A 19,633-nucleotide genomic window follows, 5' to 3' on the forward strand; every position below is an offset into this window, starting at 1 on the left:
TTAATGTGGACTGGGTATCAGATGACAAAAGTCATTAATGTTAATTTTGTAAAGTGTACAAATAACCTTGTGGGTTTTTTTTTTTAAAACAGAAAGGCCTTATCTGTTAGGGATACATATTGAAGTATTTACATGTGAAGTAACATGAAAGCTGGGATTTCTTCTTTTGGAAAAACTTACTTCCTTCACAGTTTAATTACAGAACTGATCACTTTCTCTAATCTTTCCCCAGCAAATTAATAATGCTGCATGATCTTTAACAGAAGGTCCAAATTTAGAATTTGGCACAAAGATCCTCTGGGATTTGAGCCTTATCTATTTCTCTAGTGTCTCCTCTCCCTTTTGTCTCCCTCCATTCTCTCTCTGTCTCTCTCCATTCTCCACTCTTGGTCCTTTACACTGCTCTTTCTACCTGGAAGATATTCCCACCTTGCCTTTCTACCTCTGCCTGGCTAAATCTTAATCACCAGACCTTCCCACACATAAGGAAGCCTGACTATTGACCCAAGACCCCTTAGGTGTTCCCGCTGTATGTTCCCACAGTGCCCTGTGCTTCTGCCCCCGTGGCTTTTAACAATTGCATCGCACTGTCCACTGCATTTGTCATATCTCCCCATCTAACTACCACTAGACTCTAAGGCCCATGAGGGCATATAGTTGTGTCTCCCCACCCCCGACCCCCTGTTTTTTGCCCTAGCTTTTCACACCAGTCCAGCACATATACTGGGTGATGAATACATGTTAACCGAAGGAGTAAAGTGAATTTGTGAATGCTCACAAGACACTATTTCAGTGACAACGCAAAGCTGAAAGAAACAGTCTGTGCCTCCGGTGCTGCTATTAACTGGCACGGATAGCCAGAGAGCCTCATGCAGTTGGAATCATGAAGGGCTGCAATTCTTTATTGAATGTAAAAAATCTCCTTGGTTTAGGGCTACATACAAAACATAGGGCTGATTCTATGGAAGATGAGAACTGAGGAGGTGAAAGAAAGGAAATACAGCCTTGTGTGTCTCACATTTTCGGAGATCGATGGGAGAAATATCTTCTGCTCCCTGCCCTGTGTGGGTGCAGTACAACTGTACTTATCAGAACCAACACTTGTGCTGTGCTCCTTTTGAGATAGGCACTTTCTAACTGCTGAAGACTAGGTACTATGTGACCTTTATTTCACACAAGGAATCTGAAGTACAAAAAAGGTAGAAAACTGCCTAAGGTCATATAGCTTGAAGTTGATGGAGTCAGGATTCATACCCAAGTAGTCTGGTTCTAAAGTCCATGATCTTAACTCTTGCACCAAACTCCCTCCTTCAGGAAATAGGCTTTATAGACTCCATGGGAGCTGGGCTATCAGAGCTGTGGCAAATTAGCCCATGCCTCTGCTTACCTTTTTTGCAAGACAGGTATAAGGCTCAGTTGAACAAATACAGGGTGATGACATTGTGCTTAGCTTTGTGGTAGAAAGCTAGGAACCAGATGAACAAGACGCAAGCCTGCCCTGGAGTGCTCACGGTCTGTTCAACTGCCTTTTATGCAGACTTTTGCAATGCACAGATTAGAGTTACCTCCAGTCTGTGGGGTTCCCAGATAATTAGTTTCTACTTCCAAGTAATTCCAAACATCGACAATGAATTTTTTGAGATGATCAATATGAATAGCACTCTATTCATATTGAGCGGAGATTGTGCCATTGCACTCCAGTTTGGGCAACAGAGCAAGACTCCAAGTATGATCTTTAGTCAGAGCTTGAGCCTAGACAAAATTCCAACAAGCAAACCCAAATGTCACTTTGTATTAAAAATAATGGCAGTGACCTTGAGTAAGAACATATTTGGAGCTAGATACCGCACTAAATGCCATAAGTACATTATCCCACCATTCCTTACAACCATTCTACAGGTGCCACCATTTTTTAATTTGTATAAATTTAAGGAGTACAAGTGTACTTTTATTACATAGATACATTGTGTAGTGGTGAAGTCTTGGCTCTTAGTGTCTCCACCACCCACATAATGCACATTGAGGTACCATTGTTTTTGTTTTATACATGAGGAAACCAAGGCTTGGAATATTCAGTAACTTGTCCTGGATTACACAAGTAGGAAGGAACAGCAACCAACCAACAAATGTATATCTAATGCTCATGATTTAATGACTTTAGTTTACAGTAATCTTAAAAACATACTTTTTAAAAAATGTTTTTCGACAACAAATGGGCAGCAAGCAAGATAAAGGATTTTGGATGGATACGATTGCAATATGAGTCTATTTACACAATACCCATGACTGGCTGCAATTTATTTCAAGGGAAAGCCATGTGTCTGTACAAAGAACTGATGGATTAGCACCTCTCCAGTCTCAGCATGCTTTCTTTTCTTTCACCATGTTCCCCACAGCCAAAGAGTGGTTGAACATGGTATCCCCTTGTAAGTATCAAGGCTGTAATGCATAGAAATGCTCACTGTGCTGCATAGTTTATCACAGGTAAACTAAAAAAAAATGTCTGGGACCAGGTGCAGTGGCTCACACCTGTAATCCTGGCACTTTGGGTGGCCAAAGTGGGTGGATTGCCTGAGCTCAAGAGTTTGAGACCAGCCTGGGGAACACAATGAAACCCCGTCTCTACTAAAACTACAAAAAAAGTAGCCAGGCATGGAGGTGTGCACCTATAATCCCAGCTACTCAGGAGGCTGAGACAGGAGAATCGCTTCACTCTGGGAGGCTGAGGTTGCAGTGAGCAGAGATTGTGCCATTGCACTACAGTTTGGGCAACAGAGCAAGACTCCATCTCAAAAAAAAAAGAAAGAAAGAAAAAGAAAAAAGAAATATATGGTAGTGAGATCCCACTAGTACATGCAATACACGATGGATACTGCCTCATTTATTTCCTTAATATTTACATTATTATTAAACTTATTTGATAGACAAGAAACTTGAGACTTAGAGAAATCAGGTAACCTTTCCATGCCACCCACTCATGAAATGCTGGAATTGAAATTATGGCCAAGGTAGTCTGCCTTCAGAACCCACTTACTTAATTATTATGCCCAGTTGCTTCCCTAAAATATAAGCTGGCATTTAACTTGATAGAGATTCATTATAATAATTTTTTCTATTTAAAAATGTGTATGGTAAGGTCACTTCATATTATTCAAAGTCTGCATTCAGGGTGTTTATCAATGCTAACATAAATATATATCCTGGGTACTGGGAAAGATACGTTTTTATGTGATTTAAAATACCTCCACTTAACAAAAATAATTCCTCCCCCCTCTGCTGTTACCAGGTTTTTGTTTTGTTTTGTTTTGTTTTGAGACAAAGTCTCACTTTGCCACCAGGCTAGAGTACAGTGGCGCAGTCTCAGCTCACTGCAACCTCCACCTCCTGGGTTCAGGCAATTCTCCTGCCTCAGCCTCCCGAGAAGCTGAGACTACAAGCATGTGCTACCATTCCCAGCTAATTTTTGTATTTTTTAGTGGATACGGTGTTTCACCATGTTGGCCAGGATGGTCTCGGTCTCTTGACCTTGTGATCCATTCGCCTTGGCCTCCCAAAATGCTAGAATTACAGGCATGAACTACCACACCCAGCCTGTAATCAGTTTTATGTACTGAAAAATTACCATCGTCCCCATTCTCCAGTGTACCTGGCCTTCTTTCTCTCATCCTGCTTCCTCCAACAACAGAGCTAATGGACATGATGTCCCTTCTACTTGGAACTTCTTCATTTTTTCCCAGTCATTCGCCCATTCTTTGGACTCCAGTGCAATTAACACTTACGAGAAAGACTCCCATGGTATTCTCCAGTAGGGGCAGAAGTCTTGTTGCTCTTATTCACCATTGCAGCCCTAGGACTTGGTACAGCACCTGATACTTGCCAGTCATCCGTAAATGCATTTGTTGAATGGGTGAGTGAATGAATACAAGGAAGACCGTAGTCTGCTTCTGAACTATGAAATAAAAATGTGTTGTTTTTGCTTCAGTTCTCAGTCCGCTTCCTAAGATATAAGAGGAAGGGACTGAGCACTTCGGGGGGGCACACAAATATACACCACGTCAAGCAGTCATGTCAAACACTTTTGTCTTGTTAACTCCTTAGTGGATTCAGCAGATTGAAGGAGCAGAGGCTGCCCTACACCAGAAAATGATGGAATTGGAAAGTGACATGGTAAGTACAAAGATGAGGTATTGTAAAAATTAAGAAAAGTTTACAAGGCAAAGGGAAAATTAACATTGCCTCTACCAGTTTTATCTGGCATTGATGAAAGTTTGTCCTCTTTCCATTATTTTATGTACAGAACATGGAAAAGAACTACCAGAAGTACCAAGCAATTTCAAGCTATGTTCTCCCCCAAAAGTGTTAGCTTTCCAAAAATATCCAAAACTAATGCTGAAGTAAATTGAATTTTCTTATGTTTTCTTTCTTAGGCTCAGTAATTTTTCCACTGTATTTAATTAACAAGTAAAAACTACAGAAATAGAGGGTGTAACTCTGATTTTAAAAATCCCTAAGCCACCTTACATCCATTAGAATAGCAAAAAAAAAAAATCCCTAGAAAAAAGACCTAGTGCAGTGGCTTACACCTGTAATCCCAGCAATTTGGGAGGTTATGACAGGAAGAGTGCTTGAATGCAAGAGTTTGAGCCCAGCCTGGGCAACATAGTGAGAACCCATCTCTGCAAAACCTAAAAAATAATTAGCAGGCATAGTGGTAAGTATGTGTGGTCCCAGCTACTTGGCAGAGCGTGGGGGGAGGTGGGAGGTGTGACGCAATAGGATCATTTGAGCCCAGGACAGGGAGGCTGCAGTGAGCTATTTTCGTGCCACTGCATTCCAGCCTGGACAACAGAGGAAGACTCTGTTCCCACAATCAAAAAGATAAAACAAGTATTGGCAAAGAGAAAGGGAAATTCAAACCCTTCTTCACTATTGATGGGAATGCAAAACTTGTATATCTACTATGAAAAATAGTATGGTGATTGCTCAAAAAAATCAGAATAGAATTGCTATATGGTTCAGCAATAGCACTTCTGGGTGTGTATCCAAAAGAATCGAAGCCAGAGTCTGGAAGAGATACTTATACACCATGTTCATAGCAACATTATTAACAATAGCCAAAAGGTAGAAGTAACCTAAATGTCCATCAATAGGTGAACAGATAAACAAAAGGTACAGTATACATATCATGGAATATCATTTAGCCTTCAAAACGATGGAAGTTTTGATACAAGTTACTATATGGATGTACTTTCAGGACACTATGTTAAGTAAAACAAGCTAGTCACAGAATGATAAATGCCATATGAATCCACTCATGTGAGTTGCTAGATTAATCAAACTTAGAAACAGGCAGTAGACTGTGGTTGCCAGGAGGTAAGGAGAGGAAATGTAGCATTGTTGTTTCATTCGTATAGTTTCAGTTTTGCAACATGAAAAATACAGTACATCGGTTGCATAACAATGTGAATACACTTTGTACTTCTGAATTGTACACTTAAAACCGGGTTAAAAATGAGTAAGGTTATAAATGTTACGTGCATTTTACCACAGTTTAACAAGTTTCCTTTTACTCGCCAAGTCTAAAAATTGATTAGTATTAACTTACAGCAATGCATAGAAATTTATAACAAGATTCAGCTGGGCACAGTGGCTCACACCTGTAATCCCAGCATTTTGGGACGCCGAGGCAGGCAGATCACCTGAGGAGTTTCAGACCAGCCTGACCAACATGGAGAAACCCCGTCTCTACTAAAAATACAGAATTAGCAGGGTGTGGTGGCGCATGCCGGTAATCCCAGCTAGTCAGGAGGCTGAGGCAGGAGGATCACTTGAACTCAGGAGATGGAAGTTGCAGCGAGCTGAGATCACACTATTGCACTCCAGCCTGGGCAACAAGAGCATATCTCCGTCTCAAAAAAGAAGAAATAAATGTATAACAAGATATCATTAATGTTATCATTAACTAGAAAATATGAGTGAATTACTATTGGGTAAAGGAATCCTAAAAAAAAAAAAAAAAAAAAAAAAGCATTTGTATAGCATATTATAGCTTATAAATAATTTGCTTTTATTTTATACAGTGCTTACATTTTACTGAGAGATTAGGCTCTGATGTCAAAGCATATAAAAAGAACAATTTGTTATTTTATTTGATTTTTATATTTGGCTAAAAAGGATTTCCAAATGAACACTTTGCTTCCAAAATTACCCTTGAAAGCTCTTTAAATGCACAAATATTAATTAAACAATTAGCCTGTATCAGGCACTGTTATAAAGCTGGAATTCAGCAATCACCAGCAAAGTCAAAACCAAAATTACTGCATACAGATATATGTTCTTTCAAAAGTCAACACTATGAGATTTTCTTCGGAGTTGGAAGAGGTCTTTGTTCCTTCAGTTAAGCACCCAAACAGACAATTGACTTGTGCTTGGAATGATGTGATACACAAAGATACAGTTTTAAGTGCTAGTGGCAAGATGCTCATACTATGAGAAGCACATAGAAACTGAGAACAAGAGAGGGAACATCAGATTTATGTTTCCCAGCCCACACTGGCTTTGTAGCTAAAGCAGACACCCACTCATTAAGTGGCAGTGTGGGTGGAATCACTCCTACTCTTTAAATTGCTATTTTTGTCCTTGTGTTTGCTGATTGTACACACATGAATTTAAGTAAGTTAAGCTTGTTCACTATGCAACCTGGCTATGTTACATTTTATCACATTCTTACAAAAATATATTATTATAATATATTTACACAGATAGGCTTATTATTAAACGCTAGTCAAAAGCTATACTTAATCACATACTCTCAGGTTGAAAATCTTTTAGAGCATTCTATGTGGATTTTTCATTGTATCTTTTATGCTGCTTTCCATTGATTTTCACATTTCTTATGTGAAACTGCAGGAACCGAACTATTTCCCTAACAGACAAAATTTATGACTCTACAAATACTAGTGATTTGTCTTATGGTAGAATTAGAGAAAACATTAATCAGTACACTTTGTATGTCATTTTCTAGTTAACTAAGCTGACTGTATCAATATGGCCCTTTGTTACAGGAACAATTCTGCAAAATAAAAGGCTATCTGGAGGAAGAACTAGACTACAGAAAACAAGCTCTTGACCAAGCATATATGGTAGGTACAACAAGCAACAGAGACACCCAGAGTATTTACAGTGATGTACTGTGGAATAAAGTGTCCTATTTAATTTTTTATGCTATGTGCTTGAATAGATCACAACATGCAGTTCATTTATTTATGTTTTGAGTTCTAATTTTAGAACAAAGTAATTCCTAGCTCTTATTATGATATTCTTATAATATCTAATAAATATTTAATTATACTTCATTTTTTAACAATTAAGAGGCCAGGCGTGTGCCTAATGCCTGTAATCCCAGCATTTTTGGGAAGCTAACGTGAGCAGATCCCTTGAACCCAGGAGTTCAAGACCAGCATGAGCAACATGGTGAAACCCTGTATCTCCAAAAACAAACAAAAAATACAAAAATTAGCCAGGCATGGTGGAATGCACCTTGTAGCCGCAGCCACTCAGGAGGCTGAGGAAGGAGGATCCATTGAGCCTGGGAGATCAAGGTTGCAGTGAGCTGTGATGGTGCCGCTGTACTCCAGCCTGGGTAACAGAGCAAGATCTGGTCTCAAACAAAACAAATGAAAAACAATTAAATGTTGTTAGATAATATTTAGGGGAAGAACAGATGGGATGACAGTGTAAATTAAAGAGAAATTTTATTAAATAAAACACAATCATTTGGGAGTCTGATCTAGTGGTGGAATAATAATGTATTAAATGTTTGTTATGCATATTGTTAATTCATTTATCTCTTACAACAACCCTGTGAGGTATAGGCAAGATGATTATCCATATCTGACAAATGAGGACAGTAAGATTTAGAGAATATAAGAACTTTGCCCAAGTTGATAAATGGGTAGCATGTAGATCTGACTCCAGATCCTGTGGCCTTGACTACCATAATCCAGCCACAGCGACTGAGGCTTCCATGGCAAATAGGCTGTGCCTTTTTGTCTCCCACAGATTATGATGAGTAAGGAGCACATGTGATCCATTCCTCTCTACCAAATTCCTATTACACAATTCTTCATACTGAACTACAACTCACATTTATTTTCTCCTTATGCTCCACCCTCCCTTAATTCATGGTTATGAGTCAAAAGAAAAAGAGCAAACTAGAGGAATATTTCAAAGAATTCCTAGCAGAGGTTTTCATAATGCTTTCCTGGAAACAGCCTGAGTCACCTTTGGGGAAAGAGTGAAGCACTTAATCCCTGCTTGTAACAAAGATGAACTTGTCTTTGCATTCCAAAATGAATAAGAGATTCTGAGCATTGTTTGATGGGGAAAGAAGAGAATGAGCATTCATTGCTAACTAGAGACAGAGAAGAAAGTGATTTTTGCTTCACTTCTACCTTTCACCCTTGCCTCTTCTACCTGTATGAAATTAAGTTGTGTGTTTATGTGGCTCCCAAGACTATTTTGTACTCATTCAGAAAACCATATTTATCCTTAAAAAGATGAGAACTGCTTAGCCCAGGACAAGAGCTAGGAAAATATCTCTCACCAAAGCATGTCAGATTATAGCAACTGTTATCTAAAGCATATCAAAAAAGAAAGAAGAAAGAAACAGATATAAAAGGTAGTGGATTCTTCATCTACAAAAAAAAGAGAGAAATATTTTAATGAGAGCAGCCATAAATCTCAGAGAATTTAAAAACAGACCAATTTCAAAACTAGGTCATTTTTGGATTTTATTTCTCAATTTTATTTCAAGAAAAAATATGGAGACCATAAAGCCATCTTTAAGTACCAGACGTTTGTCATGTATTAATAGAATAGGAGCAGTATTTTGTGCATAAAATATATCTCCATTTAAGTATTTTGTCCTAACTTAGACTATTTCTAGAAGTATGGTCACGATGGTAGATATCTTTAAATATCTGAAGAGCTGTCTTTTTTTTTTTTTTTTTTTTTTTGAGATTAAGTTTCACTCTTGTTGCCCAGTTCGGAGTGCAATGGTGCTCACTGCAACCTCCGCCTCCTGGGTTCAAGCAATTCTCCTGCCTCAGCCTCCTGAGTAGCTGGGATTACAGGCATGTGCCACCATGCCTGGCTACGTTTTTGTATTTTTAGTAGAAACGGGGTTTCACCATGTTGGCCAGGCTGGTCTCAAACTCCTGACCTCAGATGATCTGCCCGCCTCAGCCTCCCAAAGTGCTGGGATTACAGGCGTGAGCTGCCGCGCTCAGTCAGAGCTGTCAAGTAGAAGTGAGAACACGCTTATTCTCAGCTACACTTTAGAATATGAAGTACAGTTATTATAACAAAGTGAGGGTTTTCTGAAAAGGAAAAGTATATAAATTGGACAGGGTCTGAAGAAGGAACAAATGCTCCCTCACTAGAGAAGTCCATGGATTGGCTGGATGACCCTTAAGGAATCTCATAAAAGGGGATTTTCAGAAGCGTAATTAGGCTAGAGAAGCTTTGAAATTATTTTCTTGCTAAGATCCTATAAGACCAAAGTTGACAGCCATACACATATACATACATAGCGTACACTCCTACACCACATATAAATGCCAAGTTCCGAAGTTAGACTTTTCTAATTCTATTTGCCAGAGAATCCAGGAACTAGAAGCTACTTTGTACAATGCTCTGCAGCAAGAAACTGTTATCAAGTTTGGTGAATTATTAAGTGAAAAACAGCAAGAGGAGCTGAGGACGGCAGTAGAAAAGTTACGGCGGCAAATGCTGAGGAAGAGCAGAGAGTATGACTGTCAGATTCTTCAGGAAAGAATGGAGCTTTTACAGCAAGCCCATCAGGTGAGGACTGAGTCACTGTCTCTGTGTAGGGTTAGTACTAAGCAAATGAGACTTAGTACTAAGGACACTGTATTGAGTAAGGGTATGGAGAAGCCCAGGAGATACAAATTATTTTCAGAGACTACAATAAATAACCATTGTTTTCCACCTTCATGCACACACAAAATGACAGTTTTGCAATAATTCATTCTTGAGAAAATTGGCCTTTCAGAAGGACTGCATACTGCTACTATTTTTAGAACTACATTGTCATGAAATGCCCTTTGAATTTCCTGATGTCTGATTATTTGACTTATGCAGGGAAGCAGAACACATCCCAGGACCAAAATAGTGCTTCCTATTTATTGCTCACTCCAGTTCACAGCCTAACCTGATGAAATAATGCGAATAGTGTAAAAGAGAACAAGGGCCATTCACATTACAAACCTCACCACCCACAAAGCCTGGCAGCTGCCATTTACTTACTGACATTTGCTGTGTGTCAGTAACTAAGGGTTCTACTTACATTATTTCATTTAATCTTCATAATAGCCCTATGAGGTAAGTATTTTTATTATCTCGATTTTGGAGATAACAATACAGAAGATAAGAATGCCTAAATGATTTGCCCAAGATGACGCAGATGGTAAGCAACAGTCAGGATGACAGCCTAGATCTGCTGGACTCCAAGGCCAGTATGTCTAACCACTGTACTGTACTGTCATCCATTACTTACATGATACATCTAGACCAGCAAGACTCAAAATAGGCACCCAATACTAATTTCCAGCTAAAATTTTTAATTGCAACTCTTTATTCATGCCATAGCTTGTCTGTTGAGGGCTGAGACAGATTCAGTAAGGATTCCAGAATTACAAGTGTCAGGTTACAGTATTCAATCCTCAGAAGCTATAAGAAGCAACTGGTACAAAATCCAGATGGTATGTACAGGCAGTAAGAATCATGTGGTCATCAGTGATCAAGGTGAGTGGAAAAGAAGCAGGGGTTCTTCTATGATGCCAATAAAAACAATTCATGGGGGACATGACACTTAGCACAGTTCAGATGCAGCCAGGAGCTTTGTGGATTTTATAGGCTAACAGATTACCCAAGTAGGCAGAGAATTCTGAAGCCATGTGTTCCAGAGATGATAAATACATACATGTTCCTATTAATGCTCCTTCAGATTCCATAACAAAGGTTTGTGTTTTGACTCTTGGAAAGACTTCTTACAGTCTTTAATAATAGACTCTATGGTATCATTGCATTATTTCATGCATTCTTTTCTTCTAGCAGGGGACAAAAATGTCCTCTGTACACATTTCTTGTGCTGTAATAGCATGTAATTACTTCAACAAATTGGGAGTTATGTCATGGAAACACAGAAGTGTCCTCTTTTAAGATGGACTAATGGTTATCTAAATTTATTTATGATGAAAACTTTATTCTATTTGAGTGTTTCTTTAACCATTTAGTTAAGATACTTCATTCCTGAACGACTTGGTTTTAAGTTATCCAGTATTGCCAATAGTACACAACATTTCTGAACCTCAGAGAGTTTCGTTGACATTTTCCATCCTTCCCCTAAACAAATGCTCATTAGCATATGCCTTTCTAAGTTATTTCTTACTCTTCTTCTTCCCTTTTAATCAATAGCTGAGTTTCATAGAATTATTCCAGAAGATATTGTCCAGAACCTTTCATATAGAACTATGTAATACATTCCTACTTCTAAAGTATATCACTAACCATTTATTAGACACTTCTGCTTGAATGTTTAAGAGTGAACTCATGCATTCTTATCTTTTCTTATGCATTCTTATCTTTTCTTATGCATTCTTATCTCATTCTTATCTTTTCTTATTTTATTCTTATCTCTCTCCCCATCTGCCTGTCTTAGTCATATCTCAAATGAGTTACCATATCTCAAATCACCCCAGCTAGAAACATTGGAGTCTTCTCTGTTCTTTCCCTGTAAGCACTAATATAGCACCACATCCAACTGGAATTTCCCCTGAAATGTTTTTGATACTGGTCCATTTTGTTCATACTTGTCACCCCAGGCATGTGCAGGACTTTTCATTATTGCACCAGCTTCCAGGTACTGCCAAATGTTCTTATGTGAATTTGACCCCACCATCTATGCATTTATTCAGTCAAACCTTTATATGTTTCCTTGGTGCTAGGTACCAAGTTAGACATAGAGAATTCACTGTGGACCCTGCCTTCACAAAATGTAGGACCCATAAGTGGACATAAAAAAGATTAACACAAAGAAAAATAATTGATATATCATAATAAATGGCATTTTAAAAAGCAGATGCAGGTACCATGGGGACCTAGTTCTAGCTCTCCTCTTTTCAATCCACCACATTTTCTCACTACAGATCCTTCTCACTTTTCCTCATGGTACATTCTTTCCCCAAAGCCTCCATGATCCCAATTTCCAGTTGGGTTGAGTCTTACGCAGGTCTCTTCAGGTCCTTCAGTAGCTGAGTACCCCTCCCACGAAAACTAGATTTGACCCAACCCCAGAGCATACTTCCTTCTCCATTCATTAAAAATGTCCTGGTCCCACTTGTACTGTGATTTTCCACCTCCAAGCCTTTGTTTGCATGATTGCTCACCTTAAAGTATCCTTTAGTTTCCATTGCAATTGGTCCAAGTGTTCTCATTTCTCCAGTCCCAGTTTAAGATCTAACCCATTCATGATCTCCCTGGTGAAAAGTGAAAAAATGAACCACCTACTGCTCAATAAATCTACCTTCTATATTTTGTTATGCACTCATTCACAACCATTTATTGAGGGCCTGCTCTGTACCAGGTGTTGGGAGTGTGATGGTAAGTAATGACATACAGATCACTACACTCTCTATCCCACAGAAGGACAGGGACAGAGCCACAGCACAAATGAACAATGACTGAGGCAATTTCTGAGCGGGGCAGTAAGTGCTATGCAGAAAAGTATACAATGTATGTGTGAGTTTTGGAGTAGGATTGGCCACTTTAGGCTGGCTGGTCAGAGAAGGCCTCTCTGAAGATACCTAAGATCCAAGAAACGAGTCACACAAAGATCTTGGCCAAGTGTCCCAGAAGACAGGGACAAGAAAGGCTAAGTTCCCATCATGGGAATAAGTTTGGAATAGTCAAGGAACAGAGCAAAGGCAAGAATGTCAGGAGCACACAGAGCCAGGGTGAGATTGATAGGAGGCGATGTTGAAGAGCTAATAAAGGGCCACATCACATAGGGCCTTGCAGGAGTTTGTGTTGTATTATGAGTGCCACTCAGCTAACTCTTCCTTCTTTCCTTCCCACCTGCTTAAACTCAGGGGACCATGGAGATCATTTTTACATTCTGGGAGTTCACAATGCCTGCTATAGATGATGTAGGCTGTCAAAGTAAGAGGCAGGAAGAGCAAGTAGAAGGTGCCACACCAGTCCTGATGAGGGAAGGCAATGACTTGGTGAACTTGCTAGCAGTAGAGATAAAAAGAAGTGATAGAAAAGGAATGTTTGGGTCCAACAAGCTTTCCTGTTGGATGGATGGCAAAGGGTTGGGAAGCAAAAGGAAATCAAGCATACATTATATGATGTAGCATAACACATTTACTTAACTAAAAAATATATATGGACAGCTTCTCCATGGTAAACAGTGCACTAGGAATTGGAGATGGGTGGTAAAGTTATTCAGCTTTTCCCATTGTTTTCCTTTACTGTTTAATTTTGTCACCCCATCTGGATCTGATGGTTCTTTCAAATCGGGACCTAATTGGTACTTTATCTGTATTGTACATTGCATTCAGCACAGTCATGAGCATGTAAGAAGGTGCCCAACAAGCATAGACGTGATGGAGGAATAGATTCTGCAGTAATTTTACATATTCATGATTTTGTCCATATCGTACTTGCCTCCACATCCAGTGGACATGCCAAGAAATTACTTGCACACTCAAGGTGGAAATATCTAGCAAATGTATTCTTTACTGTGTAGCTATGGAGCATTGACAGCACTGTGGAAATATACACTAGCACACACATCACACATGTATACACATACCATCAACATTCCAGTCCCATCCCTTTCTCCAGCATTCAGTTTGGCATAATTTCAAGGTTAACCTTTATGTTCTCACTCTGACCAAAACATACCATCCCTTGTTGCACAAACCTTAGCTCCCTTACTTTATAGCAGAGTTTCTCAATCTCAGCACTACTGAAATTTTAAAGCAGATAATTATTTATTCTTTTTTAAGGGGAGGGGTGGCTGTTCTGTGCCTTATAGGGTGTTTAGTAGCATTCCTGGCTTCTACTCGGTAGATGCTAGATGCACACAATCCCAGTTGTGACAATGCAAAAATGTCAACATATTTAGATAGCGGTGATGGCTGCACAATTTTGGGACTATACTAAATTAGCCACTGAATTGCACAACTTAAAATAAATAAACACAGTAATTAACTTAAAAAAAAAATCCAGAACTGCCAAATGTCCCTGGTGGGGGCAGGGAGACATAAATAGTTGAGATCCACTGTTGTAAAGAGAAGGAGATATGATTTCCAAGTTCAAGTACCCTTTGTTCTAGCTCCCTTTTTATTCTCCTACTATTGCATTATAAAAACCTCTCTTTCTATTTTATCATCCCATTTGGCTTCTAGTGTTTTCTTCATGGACTCCATTTCTCTATTTTCTAATTATTCCCAACAGAGGTATTAAATCAGAAGCCTGCATTGTATAACCACGTACATGAGCACTAAAAGCCTTTAGATTGCTGATATAAATGTGAAGACTTAATTTTACTTGTAAATAGTTGTTATGTAATGTTGATTTCAAGTCTTCAGTGTTTAAATTAGTGGAATTTTTTACATAATTGAGAGGTAAATTCAGGCAGTCTTTGGGATGGCTTGTGTTATGTTTGTATGTTCTTCTGGTTTTTTCCCTAATTTATCAGTTGTTTGTTTGTTGATGTGTAACCTCTACTTTGTTTTATGAGAATCGACCAATTCCGTTTTGTGAGAAAATTCTATCTTGAACCAGGGTTGAAATCGGGTTAGGAAAAAAGGTTATGAAAGAACTATGGGATTGTTTACATCTATGTGATTCAGCCTCAGCTGTCTCTAATGTGGAAAGAAACAACCAAAATTCCAATCCAAATGGTTCCTAACAAAGCTTATTTCTTGCTCTCTAGTTCTGGGACATACTGCCCCCTCTACAAGAATTTGATATTCCCACATCTTATTCCAACTCACATTCCACTGGCCAAAACAAGTCTGTTTGCCAAACCCAATGCCAGTGGGGTGGGACCTATACCTCACTAGGAAGGGGTCTACAGGGGAAGGCCCAGTCGAAAGGGTGGCAAATACTTTTTGAAAAGATAATCAATGGTAATGATTTTACCAGAAGCACAGATAATTTCTGAAACATACAACACATTTTTGGGTAGGGAAAAACTATACATGTGATATTTCCAGCTGCTCGTACAAATATTCATGTTTGTATAGGAAGTTTCGTGTTTTAGTTTGGTGAATGATTTTTTCACACAACTGAACAGCCCACTGATGCTTTCTCTTTTTTCTTTCTTCAGAGAATCCGTGACTTAGAAGATAAAACAGATATCCAGAAAAGACAAATAAAGGACTTAGAAGAAAAGGTATCTGTCAAGTTCAATAACTACCTTATTCTTTGTTTAATCACAAAGTAATATTGATTTTGCTCACTGTATTTTCTTTCTGGCTTCTCAGTTATTGTGTGTCTTGCAGAGGTAGGTGTAGTTACAGGAAACCTAGCCCTCACCTTCAGTCAGACACCAGAATGCCAGCAAAGTCTCCCATCAGTAACTTGACCTTCAAATGTTTGTCTTTTGTGTTGCTTTCTTATTTTTTCCTGTGTTTTCTTTCCTTAGTTTCCCCTTCCTCATCTTCATTTCCTTTCCAAAAGTTTCTTCAGTGTTTTATTACCCTACTTTGCTCTTTTAAAAAAAAAATCTTTTAGCACCTTTTTTAATCTTTCCCATTATCATTCATAAAAAGACCTTTCATCATTGTGCTGCAGTTTCACCTCACCAATAAGTTAGAAACTTGGATTGATATACGATAATTATGTTGTCCTGCCACTTCCCCAGTGAGCTGAAAGAGCGGCTGCTTCCTCCAAGTCAGCCAGTGTTTTTGAGTGGTATAACACTGTGGCTGTTACAGAGGGCACTTGGAAATGTGTGTGGGGTAGGAGAAGGGACAGAGCTCAGGCTGGGATGTTGAACAAGCAGCAGTGAGCTACCCAGCCTTGCACAATAAAAAAAAAAAAGCCTGGAATTTTCAGGCAAGATGGCCAAATAGGAACAGCTCCTGCCTGCAGCTCCCAGCAAGACCAATGCAGAAGGTGGGTGATTTCTGCATTTCCAACTGAGGTACCCATTCATCTCAATGGGACTTCTTAGACAGTGGGTGCAGCCCATGGGGGATGAGTAGAAGCACAAGGGGTTGGGGAACTCCCTCCAGTAGCCAAGGGAAGCCATGAGGGATGGTGCACTCCAGCCCAGATACTACACTTTTCCCATGGTCTTCACAACCCACAGGCCAGGAGATTCCCTCTGATGCCTACACCAAAAGGGCCCTGGGTTTCAAGCACAAAAGTGAGCGGCCATTTGGGCAGACAACGAGCTAGCTGCAGGAGTTTTTTTCATACCTCAGTGGCGCCTGGAACACCAGCAAGACAGAACTATTCACTCCATTGGAAAGGGGGTTGAAGCCAGGGAGCCAAGTGGTCTTGTTCAGCGGATCCCACCCACACCAAATCCAGCAAGCTAAGATCCACTGGCTTGAAATCGTCGCTGCCAGTACAGCAGTCTGAACTCAATCTGAGACGATCGAGCTTGATGGGGAGAGAAGCACTGCCATTACTGAGGTTTGAGTAGGCGGTTTTCCCCTCACAGTGTAAACAAAGCTGCTGGGAAGTTCAGACTGGGCAGAGCCTACTGCAGCAACACAAAGCCATTATAGCCAGACTGCGTCTCTGGATTCCTTCTTTCCAGACAGGGCATCTCTGAAAGAAAAGCAGCAGCCCCAGTCAGGAGCTTATAGAGAAAATTCACATCTCCTTGGGACAGAGCACCTGGGGGAAGGGGCAGATGTGGGTGCAACTTCAGCAGACTTCAATGTTCCTGTCTGCTGGCTCTGGAGAGAGCATCAGATCTCCCAGTACAGTGCTCAAGTTCTGCAAAAGGACAGACTGCCTCCTCAAATGGGTCCCTGACCTCCATGCCTTCTGACAGGGAGACATATCCCAGCAGGGTCAACAGACACCTTATACAGGAGAGCTCCAGCTGGCATATGGCGGGTGCCCCTCTGGGACAAAGCTTCCAGAGGAAGAAGCAGGCAGCAATCTTTGCTGTTCTGCTGCCTCCACTGGTGATACCCAGGCAAACAGAGTCTGTAGTGGACTCCCAGCAAACGCCAGCAGTCCTGCAGAAGAGGGGCCTGACTGTTAGAAGAAAAACAAACAAAAGCAATAGCATCAACATCAATAAAAAGGACAACCATGCAAAAACTTTATCCAGAGGTCACCAACAGCAAAGGCCAAAGGTAGATAAATCCGTGAAGATAAGGAAAAATCAGTGCAAAAAGGCTGCAAATTCCAAAAACCAGAATGCCTCTTCTCCTCCAAAGGATCACAACTCCTTGTCAGCAAGGGAACAAAACTGGACAGAGAATGAATTTGATGAATTGACAGAAGTAGGCCTCAGAAGGTGGGTAATAACAAACTCCTTTGAGCTAAAGTAGCATGTTGTAACCCACTGCAAGAAAGCTAAAAATCTTAATTAAAGGTTAGAGGAATTGCTAAATAGAATAACCAGTTTAGTGAAGCACATAAATAACCTGATGGAACTGAAAAACAGCACAAGAACTTTGTGAAGCATACACAAGTATCAGTAGCTGAATCAATCAAGCAGAAGAAAAGATATCAGAGATTGAAGATCAGCTTTATGGAATAAAATATGAAGATAAGATTGAAGAAAAAAGAATGAAAAGAAATGAACAAAGCCTCCAAGAAATATGGGAATATGTGAAAAGACTGAACCTACGTTTAATTTGTGTACCAGAAAGTGACGGGGAGAATGGAACCAAGTTGGAAAGCACACTTCAGAATATTATCCAGGAGAATTTCTCCAACTTAGCAAGACATGCAAACATTCAAATTCAGGAAATACAGTGAACACCACAAAGATACTCCTCGAGAAGAGCAACTCTAAGACATGATTCACCAAGGTTGAAATGAAGGAAAAAATGTGAAGGGCAGCCAGAGAGAAAGGTTGGATTACCCGCAAAGGGAAGCCCATCACACTAACAGTGGATCTCTTAGCAGAGAAACCCTACAAGACGGAAGAGTGGGGTCCAATATTCAACATTCTTATAGGAAAGAATTTTTAACCCAGAATTTCATATCCAGCCAAACTAAGCTTCATAAACGAAGGAGAAATAAAATCCTTTATAGACATGCAAATGATGAGGGATTTTGTCACCACCAGGCTTGCCTTACAAGAGCTCATGAAGGAAGCACTATGTGGAAAGCAAAAACCAGCACGAGCCACTGCAAAAACAAACCAAAATGTAAAGACCATCAAAACTATGAAGAAACTACATCAACTAATGGGCAAAATAACCTGTTAGCATCATTATGACAGGATCAAATTCACACATAACATTATTAACCTTAAATGTAAATAGGCTAAATGCCACAATTAAAAGGCACAGACTGACAAATTGAATAAAGAATCAAGACCCATCAGTTTGCTGTATTCAGGAGACCGTGCCACATGCAAAGATACACATAGACTCAAAATAAAGGGATGGAGGAAAATTTACCAAGAAATGGAAAGCAAAATAAAGCAGGGGTTGCAATCCTAGTTTCTGAAACAATAGACTTTAAACCAACAAAAACAAAAAAAGACAAAGAAGGGCATTACATAATTGTAAAAAGATCAACAAGAAGAGCGAACTATCCTAAATATATATGCACCCAATACAGGAGCACCCAGATTCATAAAGCAGATTCTTAGAGACATACAAAGAGACTTAGACTCCCACACATTAATAGTGGGAGAATTTAACACCCTACTGTCAATATTAGACAGATCAATAAGACAGAAAATTAACAAGGATATTCAGAACTTGAACTCAGCTCTGGACCAAGCAGACCTAATGGACATCTACAGAACTTTCCACCCCAAATCAACAGAATATACATTCTTCTCAGCACCACGTAGCACTTATTCTAAAATCGACCATTGGAAGTAAAACACTCCTCAGAAATGCAAAAGATTGGAAATTATAACAAACAGTCTGTCAGACTACAGTGCAATTAAATTAGAACTCAGGATTAAGAAACTCATTCAAAACCATACAACTACATGAAAGCTGAACAACTTGCACCTTAATGACAATGGGTAAATAACAAAATTAAGGCAGAAATAAGTAAGTTATTTGAAACCAATGAGAATGAAGGCACAACATACCAGAATCTCTGGGACACAGCTAAAGCAGTGTTTAGAGGAAAATTTTTAGCAATAAATGTCCACAGGAGAAAGCAGGAAAGATCTAAAACCACCACCCTAACATCACAATTAAAGGAACTAGAGAAGTGAGGGGACAGAAATTCAAAAGCTAGCAGAAGACAAGAAATGACTAAGATCAGAGCAGAACTGAAGGAGTCAGAGACACAAAAACCCTTCAAAAATCAATGAATCCAGGAGCTGGTTTTTTGAAAAGATTAACAAAATAGATAGACTGCTAGACAGACA

The 19,633-nt window shown here is 39.5% G+C and overlaps 1 protein-coding gene across 5 annotated transcripts in view; it reads left to right on the plus strand.

Annotated features, from left to right (window-relative positions):
- The window catches only part of JAKMIP2 (janus kinase and microtubule interacting protein 2), a 182,795-nt gene that overhangs the window by 146,182 nt on the left and 16,980 nt on the right, over positions 1–19,633 (plus strand). For 4 of the 5 annotated variants that reach the window (XM_032250307.1, XM_032250304.1, XM_032250306.1 and 1 more), the window contains 4 exons: positions 4,099–4,167; positions 7,065–7,142; positions 9,661–9,864; positions 15,425–15,490. In XM_032250307.1, the coding sequence (XP_032106198.1) occupies positions 4,099–4,167; positions 7,065–7,142; positions 9,661–9,864; positions 15,425–15,490 (417 nt within the window). The remainder of the gene's footprint in view (positions 1–4,098; positions 4,168–7,064; positions 7,143–9,660; positions 9,865–15,424; positions 15,491–19,633) is intronic. The other variant, XM_032250308.1, reaches the window with a different exon arrangement.

This window comes from Sapajus apella, unplaced genomic scaffold (assembly GCF_009761245.1).
Source record: "Sapajus apella isolate SASKATOON/1434 unplaced genomic scaffold, GSC_monkey_1.0 scaffold71, whole genome shotgun sequence".
In the NCBI taxonomy this organism is placed as follows: domain Eukaryota; kingdom Metazoa; phylum Chordata; class Mammalia; order Primates; family Cebidae; genus Sapajus; species Sapajus apella.